The 15943-nt window shown below is 47.7% G+C and overlaps 1 protein-coding gene across 1 annotated transcript in view; it reads right to left on the reverse strand.

The window, feature by feature from the left end:
• Positions 1-805: 805 nt before the first annotated feature.
• The window catches only part of Enthd1 (ENTH domain containing 1), a 116857-nt gene continuing 101719 nt past the window's right edge, over positions 806-15943 (reverse strand). Inside the window, exon 7 of the mRNA XM_037197683.1 lies at positions 806-1545. Within this exon, the coding sequence (XP_037053578.1) occupies positions 965-1545 (581 nt within the window). The 3' untranslated portion in view covers positions 806-964. The remainder of the gene's footprint in view (positions 1546-15943) is intronic.

Genomic DNA, 15943 nt, shown 5'->3' on the forward strand with positions numbered 1-15943 from the left:
CGATCGATCCCAGCATGCACCTGGGTGGGAAGCACAGGTCTGTAATAGTCAAACTAGGTCATTCTTTTTTTTTTTTGGTTTTTCGAGACAGGGTTTCTTTGTATAGCTTTGCGCCTTTCCTGGAACTCACTTGGTAGCCCAGGCTGGCCTCGAACTCACAAAGATCCTCCTGGCTCTGCCTCCCAAGTGCTGGGATTAAAGGCGTGCGCCACCACTGCCCGGCTGAAACTAGGTCATTCTTGTCTACGAAGTAAAGACAGTATTTTTGTTTGAAAAGGTTTTATTTTAATGAATTAGAAAAATATAGTGAGTTGAAAATATCAAATTTATTTATGAAATACAAGAGAAGGGAATGCCCCCAAATTCTCTGAAAAATCAACACAAAAACATGTGCTCCACATCCTACCCACCTCAGCTTCACTGATCCTGTGGCAGCGGAGAGCTTGCTGGTTCTTCACTTGCGGGGCCTCAACTTGAGAGAGCATGCCATGAGGCAGAAGCTCATTAGCAGCCCCGAGTCGGCACTGGGGCGGGGCACCAGGGCTTCTCCCAACTCCCTTGCTCACCCACCCACCCTCCAACAGCTATCTGCACTGGAAGCCTCCCACAGCTTTCACTGAGGCTTACCCCACTAGGGATAAGGCACTGAAATGTGAAGAATGAAAGACATACTCTTCAGTTTCAAAGGAACTAACATCTAAACCTGAAATGATCAAAAGTGACTTCTTTCTCTTGAAAAAAAAAAAATATATATATATATATATATATATATATATATATATATATATATATATATACAGGACCCAAATGACTTTGTCGGTTTGAAAGATGTGCTAATAAACTTGAAAATGAAAAATTAAGTCATTGCCTTTCTGTCCCCCACAGCAATGGAGACCTCTGACGTGCTACACCTCCAGGTCTTTGCACAATGGAACCATTGCGTTCCAGCAAAACGGCTAGGCTACTATGGATCTGAGCTCCCCCTGGAAGACTGGGGGTCTTGTGAAGTGTTGCTGGCTGCCTGGCTGCTGACACTCAGGTTGCCTAGATGGCTGTTGATGACACCAAGTTCCTGGATCACTAGGCTCAGGTCCTCATGGAGGCGAAGCACAGCACCCCTTACCTCGCCCAGGAGAGTGTGGATAGAAGCTGACTCGGACTCCCTGGACAGGCCTCCGCTTGTCTGAAAAATAGCCTGGGACACCGAGGGTAAGTAGGCTCTAGTTGGGGTGGAAAATGCTACCTGGTTACTTCTGGGAATGTGATCTGGCTTCTCAGCAGCTGAATAGGAGTTATCTGGAAGACCGGGGTATTCCTCGTCATCTGAAGATGCTGGGTCCCTGGGGGCAAAGGGGTGGTGAACCCTGGCTGCCTCATCTTTGTATGCGAAGGGGGCAGAAGGGGACTGTGGATGGGGCTGAGTCCAGAAGGAAGGGCTGGCGAGAACCAGGGGCGAGTGATGGGCTGACTTCTCCGGACAGGCCAAGTCAGGAGACGACGCAGACAAAGTAGAAAAAGAGGATGCGACCTCAGAGGCGGTGGAGACTGAAAGAGAAGGATGAGACACATGAACAAGAGTAATAGCTAGAATAATCGTGTCACATAAACACCTATCTGGAAGGTCTCCACATAAACCACTCTGAATTTTAAGTTAAAAATTCACAAACCTGAAAAACCCAAAGCAGCAAACAGACAAGTCTACAGATGTATTATATACCAATAATGCCATGGATGAACCTAAAATAGAATGATCAATATTCGTCATGACTTCCAAATCCTGCCCAGCATATTTTTACACTACTGTAGGCCTCGTCCATGAGAGGAAGGTATTACATCTTCCTGCCTGCCAGCGTTTTATGTAGGCATTTAAAGTAGGAAGGCTGAGAAAGTCCTAACTTAAGTTTTCCACCTTTTTCCCCATACAGATATTATTATAGCAAAATAAACTCCAGTGACTCCAGGATCATGAATCTTTTCCTCTCTGTGGTCAAATACAATTAAGACCAAGTCCAGCCCAGCTTAGATCCAGAGCACTGTAGCACACACGTACCCACTTTTCTTACCAAGGATCTGTAAGAAGCATAAAAAAAGCACTTGAAACCCATTTCATAAAATTAAAGACTTGAGGACAATTTCATTTCCTTTTGGGCAAAATCTTATGAAATGTCTTCTCCTGTCTACTTTACTCTAGCTTCCCAAACTGTCACGACTGTGTTCCTTAAGATAGCAGATATCTCTCCTGGATGGAGATGGAAGAGGAGGGGTTTGGGGGGGGGGAGAATGAGGGAGAGGGACTGGGACGGGAGGATGGGGTGGAGGCTGTGGCTGGGATGTAGAATAAATAGATGAATAAAAAATAAAATAAAACAGTAGATAGCAGCTGCTGCGGCTGGAGAGGTGGCTCAGGGCTGAAGCGCAGCGGCTGCTCTTGCCAAGGACCTGGGTTTGGTACCCAGCACCCACATGGCGGCTCACAGCCATCAGTAACTTTGGTTCCGGGGCATCTGATACCCTCTTTTGTCCTCTATGGGCACCAGGCATACATGTGGTGCACATACATGCACGCAGGTGTACATGCATACATACACGCAGGTGTTTTGTAAAAACAGGGCTTTGTGGTCAAGTGAGACAGGCCACTGCACACTGTACCTCCCAGTAGGACATTGACTATGTGTACCATCATATTTGAAATGATGAGAAATCTACAGTACTTTCGTTTACAGGTTGGCCTCAAACTCATTATGGAGCGGAGGATGACCTTGAACTCCTGTTCCTCTTGCCCGTTTCCCCAGTGCTGGGATTACAGGTGTGTCATGACACTAGGTTTATGGGGTGCTGTGAATCAAACCAAGAGCTTCATGCATGCTAGGCAAGCCCTCTGCCCACTGGGCTAGACCTCCAGCCCTAAACATCTTATCCGAATGTTTCCCAAACATTTTTGGACACAGGACTTTTTTTTTTTTTAATCCTCTTGGAATACCAACTTGGATTTATTTTGGGATATACGGCACAAACTGGTGAAATCTAGTCCTCAGGTGTCTGTGATCCGCTCTGAACTTTTACTTTAAAGATTTACTCAGCCAGGCGCACAGCAGGGGAGCCGAAGCCTGCCACTCAGCACTTGGGGACTTTGCTTTGTTGGTAGATTTGACTACATATTCATGTCCCTTCTGAACTAAACTGGAACTCACAAAAATGGCCAGGGCAGGTGGCCACTCTCTATTTTTTGCCTCTAAGCTCTTCAAGGCCTATCTCCAGTTCTCAGGGAAAGTTCCAGTCACAAAACTTGTTTCTGGATGCCAAGAGTATTCTCAGCTGGTGTGCCAACAGGGATGAAAGGAACGCAGGGACTCAGCTGCGCATGGTCAAGGCCAGCCAAGCTCACGGGGAGAATCTGGGTCAGGCTAATCCAGGCGCTCTGTCCTGGGGCCGGGAGGGTGGCGCCGTGCTCGTGGGCATGTGGACGATGAAAGGCTCGCTGCAGCCCTGACCCCTTGTGTTCACATGTTCATCTCCTGCATCCTTCACCCCTGGGCAGGCTCTCTGCTCTCTAGCCTCCATGTCCCCCTTTCTTGTTTTGCTGTCATTTGTGGATCGTGCAGTCACCAGCAGGCCAATGACACGGAGTCCCAAGGGGTGAAGGCATTGGAATACACATGTCTGAAAATGTTCTTGCTACCTTCAGGCTTTGTGATAGTTTTCATGAAGAATTCTAGGCAGAAAGTCTTTTCCTTTGGACTTTAAAAAATATCTTCACACACACACACACACACACACACACACACACACACACGTAAAAGCATCATGCCACAGTTGGAAGTCAGAGGACAGCGTGGGGTATTGGTTCTCACCTTTCCACCTTGTTTGTGGCAGGGTCTCATGTTCATAGCTGTGTACACCAGGCTAGTTGGCCTGAGAGATTCTGGGCATTCTCCTGTCTCTGCCCTTCATCTCTACCTAGGAGCATGACAAGGATTACAAATGCTCACTTTCATGCATGGCCTATGTGAGTTCTGCGAATCCAGACATAGGTCTCCATGACAGCATGGTACTTGCTTGACCATTGACTCTTGAAGGCCATCTTCCACTCTCTTCCTATTTCCAGTATTATGAGTGCTAAGTCATAGTCATTCTCCTTTAAAAAATGTATTTATTTTCATTTTATGTGTATGGGTGTTTTGCCTGTATGCATATCTGTGTACCAGGTGAATACCTGGTGTCTGTGGAAGCCAGGAGAGAACATCCATCCCTTGGAACTGGAGTTATGGATGGTTGTGAGGTTGTGAGGCACCATGTGAGTGCTGGGAATTGAACCCAGGTCCTCTGGAAGAGCAGCCAGTGCTCTTAACCGATGAGTCACCTCTCCAGCCCCGACGTTCCAATTCTCACTCATGGCACAGAGCCTGCTGCACCTCAGAGCTATTAGCAAATTTCCTCTTCATCCCAGTGCTCTGGAATCCTTGCTGCTGTTCGCTGAAGTGGGGCAATTTTCATTGACTGAGGTCAAGCGAAAGCGCGTTTTAATCAGGCAACTCATTTCCTTCAGCTTCAAATGTTTTCTCAAGGCTTCCATCAGTGAGCTTACGGCCCTTGGTGTCCCTGCTCTCTCTCCATGAACTCCTGGTCTGCACACGAGAGTGGCTGGACTACCTTCCCATCCCCAGCTTTCTAATGTGTGCAGTGTGTGTGCACACACTCGTGTGTGGAGGTGGAGGTGCACGTGTGCCCCCAACAGTCACGTGGAGATCAGAGGACACTCTTGGTTGTGGGTCCTGTCTTTCCACTGTGACACAAGGCCTCTTGCTGACCACTGTGTTCAGCCTAGCTGCTCTGGGAGCTTGCCAGGGTTGTCCGACATCTCCCATCTCAATACAGACACACCAGGATCACAGATGCGCGCCACCACATCCCTGTTCTGGGCGTCCGACTCTGCTCCTCATACTTGAGCAGCACGACACTGGGCCATCTCTCCAGCCTGTTTTTCAAGTATTATTATTAGTGTGGGTGAGCACACCTCAGCACATGTGTGGAGGTCAGAGAACTTGATGGAATCAGTTCTCTCCTTCTACTTTTATGTGGGTTCATAGAATTGACCTCTTGTCAGGTTTTTCTCAGAAAGTGTCTACCCACTGAGCCACCTTGTCAGTCCCCTTCCTATTTTTTCTTCCTCTTTCTCTCTCTAACCTTGACTCTTTGCCCTACTTCTTGGAGGTCTTTAGCTTCCAAACAAGAAATTCTGAACTTCTTGTTTCTGCTGGCTGTTTTTAATTTTGAAGAGGTTTTTGTTGTTCTTGTTTTTGTTTTATAGACACATCATGTTTTCTTATCTTTTGGAGAGCTTAAAGACACTTTTTAAAAGTATTTTCTTTTCCCTTCTCAGTGGAATTTCCTCCACTGTGTTCTCACTCTGTTCCACATGAGAGGCCCTTCCAGGAGCCTCCTATTCTGTCTGCTTGTGACTAAGAACAGAGGGTGAAAGCTGGTGGGAACCTTGAAAATGAGCGTGAGGTGCCAACTTTGAGGCCCAGTGAACAGTCGCCTGGGCAGCTTGTTTGACTGGAACCACAGATGCCAGCGAAGCGGTTCTTCCTTCTAAGGCAGGTTAGCTTCAGCAGAGTCTCCCGTTTGCTGCCGTGACAGGGGAAGGGTGCGGGTATTTGGCTTGCTCTGCTCCATCCCCCCTACAGTTGTTCTGATTACAGTCCACACACTCTGACTACCTCTTGAGACCCACCAACTTCTCTCTCCACATTTCCAGACCCTCCTCCTGGGAGTTAGAGGGGTGGGTGGCTATTCAAGGTAACTGATCACCTCAAGGTGAAGTCCAAGGATAGAACTCATTTTTATTTTATTCTTTTAGATGATGATGATGGTGATGATGATGATGATGATGATGATGATGATGGTAGTGGTGTTGTTTGTTTGTTTTAAGATAGGGTGTCTCTATGTATCCATGGCTGTCCTGGAACTCACTATGTACATCAGACTGGCCTCAAACTCACAGATATCTACCTACCTCTGTGCCCTGGGTGCTGGGATTTTACAACCCATTGATTGATTGATTGAGATAGGGTTTCTCCGTGTAGTTTTGGTGCCTGTCCTGGATCTCACTCTGTAGACCAGGCTGGCTTTGAACTCACAGAGATCCACCTGGCTCTGCCTCCCAAGTGCTGGGATTAAAGGCATGTGCCACCGCTGTCCAGCATATGCCTTGGTTTCCATGTGGTTTGTCCCCACACATTCATGTGTTGGAAGTATGCTTCCTAATGCTGCCAAGAGGTGGTGGACCTTTAAAGGGGTTGGATCTAGTAGGAGGTAATCAGGTCATTGGGGATACTGCCCTTGGAAAGGACTGTTGAATTTCTTATAGAACTTAGGTTAGTTCCTGTGAAAGTAACATATTATAAAGTTCACTCCTGACCCTCAAATCCTTCTCTGGCTTCTTATTATGTGATCTTTCTCTCCCACATGATGCTGTCACTCACCAGAGCTGAGCAGATGCTCTTAGAAACTCAAAACTTTGAGCTAAGTAAACCTCTTTTTATTGACAAAGTATCTAGCCTTCAGTATTGTGTTATAATAACAGAACACTGACTAATAACATCACTTGATGTGGAATGTTTTATAACCTCATTTTAAACATGATGCAAAGAAATTCAATGGCTAGAAATCTTTCCCAGATCACCAAGTTAAAAAGAGGGTTGGGTGGGACTCAAATTCAAGGACCTCTGATGTCCCAGACTGAGCTTAACCAGTACACTGATGTCCTCACCACTCCACTGTGCTGGGACGTGCTTCACTCCATTACAGAATTATGTTAAATTATGGGTATAAAATTTAGAAAAAAAATAATCAGGATGGTGAGGGGACATGGCATCCCCAGGAGTAGTTGACAGATATGCTAATCTGTATCCAAAAGAGATAGTGAAGAAAGAAACGATATTTCAGTATTTGCAGATCCCATTTCTCTTACTGTGCATGAAGTAGAACTGTGGGCCCTCTGTGGAAGTTATAGGAAAGCAGGCTCTAGCCTAGTCCATGAAACAGGCTATTATGGTCTGGAGCTGAAAGGCTCCCCCAGGCTCATGTTTACTCCCCAGGTAGTGGTACTGTTTTAGAAGGTGGGGAACCTTTTAGAGGCGGGGCCTCACTGGCAGAGGTAGACCACTAGGATGGGGTCCTGAGGGCATTATCCCTGCCTACTTCCTGTTTCACTGTTTCCTGGCCATGATATGAACCTCCTCCACAGGTCTCTACTCTCTGCTGAGCTTCCCTGCCATGCTTCCCACTCCCCACGGCTGAATCCTTGGAAACCACGAGCCAGAATAAACCCCTTCTCCCCTAAGACGGCTCTGGCAGGTTTTGTGGTCAGCACAACAGTGACCAATCAGTAACTTACTTATTAATGGTGTTCCACATGAGCTGTGCATTCCCAAGGAAATGGAGGACTCCCTGTCAAAGAGGCCATGTCTCCGATGGCAGGAAATATGTTCTTGATGAAATCTGGAGATTCTGGGGCCCAAAATGTATTTACTAGAGTTCTAAGGAATTATTTCAGAAACAGTATTTGGCAGAAAGAGTGGAAGGCCAGAGGTGGTGGCTGACAGGGAAAGACTGTCTTCTGGACACATCCGGCAGCTCTGCAAATCTGAACGCACAGTGAACGCACAGAAAGGCATGGACGAGACCTGTGCCAGCCTGAGTCAGACCAAATCCCAGTGTAGAGAGGGGAGCTGGCATGAGGTCCCACCCATAGCCAAGAGCTGATGGCAATTCTTAGCTGCTGAGGGGGGGGGGTCAGTTTTCTTTAAGAGTCTCCCCCCCCATAAGTCAACCAGGCTCCAGTGGAGGGCCACACAACACATCCAAGAATGTTTGGGAAGCGCGAACTGACGGGGATGGGGTGGGAAGGGGACTGAGTGGATATGGGAACAAGGAAACGGGAGAATTTGAGCTTGTTGTTTAGAAAGAAGACTCACAGAGGAAACCCCTAAAGAGCCAAGAGGAAAACCGGTTACAGGACTCAAACACTGATGCGGAGCCATCCCCACAAGGGCACAGGTATGCGCACACATACGCAGGCCACTAAAACTCCCGACATTTAACTTTGTGTTCGTTACAGCAACACTGGTTAGGAGTGTGCTTCTCGGGCCTTCCCTGGACCTGGTGAACGAGGCAAGCCCGGGTCCACAAGAGCTGACTTCTTTCCCAGGGAGGCAAGCCCGGGTCCAGAAGGGCTGACTTCTTTCCCAGGTTACAGGCATTCTAAGGTAGGAACCAGCGAGTCCTACTCTGGCCACCGTCCTCTGGCTTTGTGCCACCAGTGCTGAGTGACAGTGTCGCGTGGGCTCCAGCTCTGATCTGCAGGCTCAGCGCCTGCGAAAAGCCACTCAGCGCTAATTGCCGCGCACCAATTTCCTTTTGTTTCCAAACACTCTGCAGCTGTGCTGCACCCTTCAATCTGCTCCAGGGGCACTCCTCCACTGCCCCTCCTCCACTGCCCCTCCTCCACTGCCCCTCCTCCACTGCCCCTCCTCCACTGCCCCTCTCCCCTGCTCTGGCTCCCCACAGGAGCGGGGTGGGCATCCTGCTGGCACCCATCCTCTTTGTGCAGGAAGATACAGGAAGCGGCCGGATTTAAAGCTCTTGGTGCGGTGCACACGGATGGACCAGTTGTCAGCTGCTCAAAGAGCACTGACAGATTCATTCCCAACGCCGATGTGCTATCTTTCACGTTTATACTGCAAAAGCAGGAGACCTGCTAATTAAGATACAATAGCTTTCCACTTAAAGAGCATTTAGGACTATGTTGCAAAGATGAAAAAAGTCCATTTCCAGGGATATTAAAATCTTCCATTAGTGTACATGTGTTTTCTCTGGAGCAGCAGGCCCCCGGATGGCTAAACAGATTTCTCTTTTTCATTCCCTAACTCATCTCTTTCAGTGCTCCCGGATGACATACAATGACTTCCAAATAAACGATACACACAAACTAAAGTACTCTCATCCCCTCTCCTGCCCCCAGCTAAGAGATGTAACATTTTATATAAATGGCTGTAAAGGGCTTATTTATAATGCTAAAAGCAGAAACAACTAAAATGTCCCCTGGTTATTAATGGCTCAGTAGCCTGCATTTGCACAATGGAAAACCATTTGGTCATGAAGAGAGAGTCATGGACTGACGCATGTCATAACTCTGAAAATATGCAGAGAAAGACGCTGACATGGGCCCTCATGTGGGAATGATGGCGTGTCTATGAAATGTTCAGAAAAGGCAGAACACAGGCTTAGAGAGGCATGGTGGTGGCCAGCAGCTATGGGGAGGCTGGAGAGAGCCTGTTCATGAGCATAGGGCTCTCTGAGGCCATGAAAGTATTATGGAACGTGGGCAGCTGCACAACTCTGGGAAGATATAAAATGCACTGAACTACATGCTTGTGCGTGTGGCTCATGCATTTGTGTGTGTGTGTGTGTGTGTGTGTGTGTACATGTATCCTTCTCAGTCGCTGTCTTATTTCCTGAGACAGGATCTCTCACTGAACCTGGAGCTCACCGATCAGTCCAGGCTGGCTGGTCAGGGAGCCCCAGAGATCCTCCTGTCTCTGCCTCCTAGTGCTGCGATTACAGATCAATGTGGCCACACCTGGCTTTTCACAGCTGCGGGGATTTGAACTCAGGTCCTTAAGCTTTTGCAGCAAGCAGTTGCTATTACTCACAGAACCGTCTCCCTAGCCCCACATTTCCTAGTTTTTTTTTTTTTTTTTAAGGGAAAATTGCAATTTTTTTTTTTTTGACTCTGAAGGCTTTTCCAGCGGTTTTCAATCTTCCTAATGCTGCAACCCTTTAGTACAGTTCCTCTTGTGGTGACTCCCAACCATAAAATTATTTTGTTGCTACTTCCTAACAGTAATTTTGCTGCTGTTATGAATCGTAATGTAAATATCTGATATGCAGGCTATCTGATATCGACCCCCAGAGGGGTCGAGACCCACAGGTTGGGAACCACTGGCTTTCAGTTCACAGTCTGCAGTGCCCGTTTGGTTATTTCACCAGCTGAGATGAACCAGAAACGAATGGCACAGAACAGTTGTGGACCAAAACCAGGAACAGGCTGAGGCCAAAGCACACACCTCTGCTGTTCTCCATCGGAGTGGCAAGCAGGCTGTTCATCTCTGAAAAGACTACTACACAGCAGGCAGCCGTGACCTGGGAGCAGCGTGACCACTGCCTGCTGGGTGCAGCCCTGGCACCCACAGTTCCCTGTCTGTTCAGTGTGGTGAGGAAACAGTAATGACGGAGAACAGCAGTCTGAGCTGATAACAAAATCAAGCTGGGGTGTGTCCATGGGCTGCCCCAGGGTCATTCTTCAGTGTCAAAGGTCAGAAGGAGCTGGCATTCAGGGGGGTGTTGGAGCATGCAGGTGGCACCTCCACCACATTCGAGGTCACTGAGGCACACATGTGCTAGTGCTTTTGCATTTGCTCAGCTTATTACTCCAGAGAGTTCATGATGTCAGACCAGGACCTTTCTATAAACACTTCTTAAGATAAGCGCTTCCGCATTCTCCATCATCCCTAGCGTCAGTCTGTGGAGACAAGATGTCCACCTCAGGCTCCTTTCCTGAATTCCTCAACCACTGTGTGACCTCTGGCCACCTGGAACAAGTGGGTGCTCGGAACTGCCCTGCTCTTGTCTTGGTTTCCAAATTGCTTTACTCACTCACATCCAGCCCTCCCATTACTCTCAGGCATCCACAGGAGCCCTGTCGAGGCTACGGTACCAGCGGCCTTCTGTGCTCCCCCCAGTATCAACTCTGTCTCCATTCTCATCAGACTCCCACCACCTGCCATCCCCGCACCGTGCCACTGTGACTTTGGCCTCACCTTCTGACTGCACTCCTTTGCTGAAGGACCGGATGTTAACCACTGTGGTCTCCAGCACGGCGTGGCCTGGGTTGCGGTTGCTGTCCCTGACTGCCACTGGGGTACTAAAGCTCCTGAAATCTGTCCGTAAGGCAACCAGGCAGGCTGCACGCCAGGCATACTCTTCCCGACACAGGCCGTGGCCAGAGGCTATCTCCTGCTGGCCTCATCCTGAGCCTGTGAGAGTTACCTCTCCATCCTTCTGGTCCTGCACCCAGGCTTCAGTTCCTAGAGGACGGAGCTCTGTGAAGCAGAGGGCACGGTGTCTGCTCCCGCAGGACCAGCGTCTCCTCAGCATCTTCTCCCAGGAGGCACTCTTCATGCCTCTTCACTGCAGACCCTCCAGGCTCCGCACGGGTCTTCAGTCCCTTTTCTGGTGCTGTGACAACCCAAGAGAAGGGCTCATCTCTGCTCACAGTTCAGTGGCACACTGTGGTGGGGAGGTCATGGTGGCAGGATGTGAGGCAGCCGCTCGCATCCCTAGTCAGGACGCAGAGGACGCAGAGTGAGGCATGCTGGTGCTTGGCTCGCTTTCTACTTTGTATCCATCCAGGATCCGAGCCCATGAAAAGGTGCTGCCCACGGTGAGGGTGGGTCTTCTCACCTCACCCACATCTAGAGACTCCCTCACAGATGTGCCCAGAGCTTTGTCTCCTGGGTGATCCTAGATCCTGTCAAGCTGTCAGTCACTGCTAATCACCACCACAGATGCCACCGCCCCCCGCCCCCCCAGCAAGAAGCAACTGAGGCTGCGACTTCGGATGTGGGGCACACAGAGGCTTGCTGCTTCAAGACAGCAAGCAGCCCTGTGAAACAGCCTCTCTCCTCCATCCCCTTCTATATTTCTCATGGACCTGCACCAGTTCTAAACTGGCTTTAGTTCACTTATGAAACACTAACAACTACAACGTGCAGGGCACTGTGCCTGGTGCTGGGGAGACGATCACAAACAGGGCAGGAAGGGTCCCCACAATAGGTGGGGAGGAATGACCCAACCATTGAATTGATCTGTGGCTATCGTTTAGCAAGAACAACAGAAGGTGTTGTGGAAGGGGAGGGAAGATAACGAGTGGGAGCATCTACACCCCAAGGTCACGTGTTTGAGATACTCTTGGAAGGGTGGACGGGAAAGGTGCAGGGGTGGGGCAGGGGAATGCCAGTGAGAGGGAATTGTGTCAGAGAATGAAACAAGACTTATCTGATAAGAGGACATGGGCTGGCCAGAGGCAGAAGCCGGGCTGCTCGGGGCTTGGAAGGCTGTTTGTTCTTTATAAGAAAATGGTGATCAACCCACAGTTGAGTGGCTGTTTTTCGAGGAATGAGCTGGAGCTCTCCAGGACCTCTGCACTCAGACACATCTCTGAACTACCCCACAGTGGGAATGCCTTTTCTGCGAGGAAGGTGTTGTCCTGGCTAGTTTTATGTCAACAGACACAAGCTAGAGTCAGCTGAAGGGAGGGACCCTCAAGAAAATGCCTCCATAAATTCTGGCCGTAAGACATTTTCTTAATTAGTGATTCTAGGGGAGGGGACCAGTCCTTTGTGGGTAGAACCATCCCTGGGCTGGTGGTCCGAGGTTCTATAAGAAAGCAGGCTGAGCAAGCCAGTAAGCAGCTCTCCTCCATGGCCTCTGCATCAGCTCCTGCCTCCAGTTCCTGCCCTGTTTGAGTTCCTGCTCTGACTTCCCACAGTGATGGAGTGTTACCTGGAAGTACAGGCTGAAATAAACCCTTTCCTCCCCAACTTGCTTTTGGTCCTGGTGTTTCATCACAGCAACAGGAACCCTAACTAAGACGGGTGTTCCTGAGAAGGAATGAGAAGGATGCCGACAGAGAGATCCCAAGGGTTGGGAGTGGGCTGTAGGTGTGAAGTTCTAAACACTGGTGCATTTGAGTAACACAGCAGTGATTGCTTGTGCTGAGTACCAGGTCCCACTCAGAGGGCTTTGCTTCTGTGAACTCCATGTGGCAGAGCCATCCTCATCTGTCTCACGGACCAGGCACTAACACTTGCACAGGCCAGGCGCCTCAGCCAGTTGCCATGCTCTGAGTGGCACAGGAGCTGGGATCATAAACCCAGACTCTCTGACTCTAGGGCCTGCACTGTCACAGGAATGCTGTTCAGCCAATCACGAGCCCTCATTGGGCTTCATGGTGAGGTCTAGCTGTTTGATTTATTCCCCAGTCTCTCTCCAGCACTGGAAACGCCACCATCACGCTCTATCAGATTCACAGTGTCTCTTCTATTGGGGTTCCCTGGCTGTTGAGATCGCTCAGCGGGTAAGGCACTTGCTGCCAAGCCTGATGAGCTGAGTCCCATCCCTGGGACCCACAGAGAGCAAGAAGAGAAAGAACTAACTCCTACAGTCTGTCCTCTATACTTGAGCCGTGGCACACGACCACCTACACACAAACACAATAAACAAGTAAACAGATGCGCATATGCAATAACTTGAAAGTAGTAACCAACACTAACCTAATCTGGTGCTTAGTAACAGAAGTTTTAACAATTTGCAATAAGTGTAAAATCTATCAATGTCACATAAATATATTATCTATCTCTCCATCTATCATCTACCTACCTACCCTTTTCTCCCTTCTATTAACAAAATTAGAAAGAGAAATTAAGGTCCAAATGAATTTTTAAAGAAATAAAATATAGATTATAACTAAGAACGGGGTAAGAAATGGAGCAGGCAGATTAAGTACTGTGGTGTCGACTGGAGGGAAAGATGAACTCTGTTATTCTGCCAGTCATCCTGACTGACAGCCCAGGGGCTCCCACCCAGGCCAGCACTCTAACAGCTGTAAAAGTTTCACACCATAAAATCAATGCTCTTGTTCTCTCAAATATATGCACTATGGTGTCTTGCTTTATGATGCCTCTTGAATAGCTCTGCTTTCAAGATTTAGGGTATTTTACATACTTTACATTTCCAATGGAGATTACTGTAAGATTCAACTTGTTAATTTCTAAGACCCCTTCTACTACAAAAAACCCTCTGGGGCTGCACCAAGTCAACAGAGTGACAGAGAGAGAGAAAGAAAGCATCTTGGCCTGCGCCTCTAACCTGAAACCACAGAGCACCTCTCCATCTGCTCAGGCCCTCAGCTGCTCTCAGAAACAATCCATAGTTCTCACTGTAGAGACTGTTTCAGTTTTTCCAAGACATGGTTTCATGTACCCCAGGGTATCCTCCACTAAGTAGCTGAGGATCCTGAACTTCTGATCCATCTACACCTCCCAAGTGCTGGGATTACAGGTGTGTGCCCCGACGCCTGGTTTACGAAGTGCTGAGGACGGAACCCAGGGCTTCCTACATGCTAGATAAGTATGCTACCAACTGAGGCACATTCTAGGCTTCAGTGCAAGATTATTTAAAGTGTTACTACTGTAAATGATACATGGTACTGTTCTTTGTTTTTTGTTTTTGTTTTTGTTTGTTTTGTTTTGTTTTTGAGACAGAGTTTCTCTGTGTAGCCTTGGCTGTCATGAAACTTGCTCTGTAGACCAGGCTGGCCTTGAACTCACAGAGATCTGTCTGCCTCTGTCTCCTGAGTGCTGGGATTAAAGGCATGTGCCACTACTGCCTGCTATTTTTAATTAAATTTTTAAAGATTGTGTGTGTGTGTGTGTGTGTGTGTGTGTTGGTGCCAGAGGAGGCCAGAAGATGGCATTGGATCCCTTGGAGCTGGAGTCACAGGCAGCTGGGAGCTGTCTAGTGTGGTTCTGGGAAGGAAACTTTGGTCTTCTACAAGAGTAGTACAGGCGTTTAACTGCTAAGCCATCTCTCCAGTCCCTTCAGCGTCTAACTGTCCACAGTCGTAAACAGGAATACAATTTCTATTTTGTCTCCAGACAAGCCCTTGCTGGCCTTGAGCAGCACTTGGCTGCCGTTCATTTTATACACTCATCCTTCTTCCTGAGCTCTTGCTAGACCTGTTAGATCTAGCTACTATTTTGGTTTTTTTGTTTGTTTGTTTGTTTGTTTTTTTGGTGTGTCTTGTGGGTTTCCTACATAAAGAATCATGTTATCACTGAACAAAGGCAATACTATCTTTCCAATATCCACACCTTCTATCCCTTCTTATGGCTTACTGTGCCTGGCTGGGCCCTCTGACATACTGCTGAATCCAAGTGGTGCAGAAAGACACATGCCCCTCCTTACTTGCTGATCCAGTCAGAACAGCATTAGCTCTTTCATCATTAATTATGTCTGCAGTCGAGTTTTAAAATATGCTCGTTATCAGCTTGAGGGAAGTTCCTTTTTATTCCTAATTTGCTTACATCTTTTATAATCATAATTGAATGTAGAATTGTATCAATTTTCTACATGAATCAAGATAATTATATCACTTTAAATCTTATTCTATTAATGTGGTGGATTGCAGAGATTCATTTGCAGACGTCAAGCCAACGCTACAGCTCTGGGAAGAATCCCACTGGGTCATGGCACATTGTCACTTCTCAATCTTCCTGGGTTTGATTTGCTAACATCTTCTTAAGAATTTCTGTATCTGATGTTAATCTATGTTGTTCTCTAATTTACTTGTCTTACACTGTATGTTAGACCTGGATAGCAGATTCTTTATGAAACGATGGGGTAATGCCCTGTTGGTATTCAGAAAGAATGAGTGGAAGCCTGATGCTTCTCCTTCCTTAGAATATACCAGTAAAGCTACATGGAACTGAGACATTGTTTTAAGATGGTTCTGGTAATATACTCAGGTATATATGTTTGTGTATGTATGCATTTCCCTAATATATACATATACATATGCCTTTAACGTAAGTATATATGTATATATTAGAATATATACCTTTGACATGGGAACATACACACACACACACACACATACACACACACACACACAGAGAGAGAGAGAGAGAGAGAGAGAGAGAGAGAGAGAGAGAGAGAAAGAGAGAGAGAGATCTGTCTATGACCTTTGACAAGCACAAAGCTTATCTCAGGTCAGATTCAGTCATTTACCTGCTTATCCATGTAACTAGGGGCCAATGTT

This window comes from Peromyscus leucopus, chromosome 20 (genome assembly GCF_004664715.2).
Source record: "Peromyscus leucopus breed LL Stock chromosome 20, UCI_PerLeu_2.1, whole genome shotgun sequence".
NCBI classification, from domain to species: domain Eukaryota; kingdom Metazoa; phylum Chordata; class Mammalia; order Rodentia; family Cricetidae; genus Peromyscus; species Peromyscus leucopus.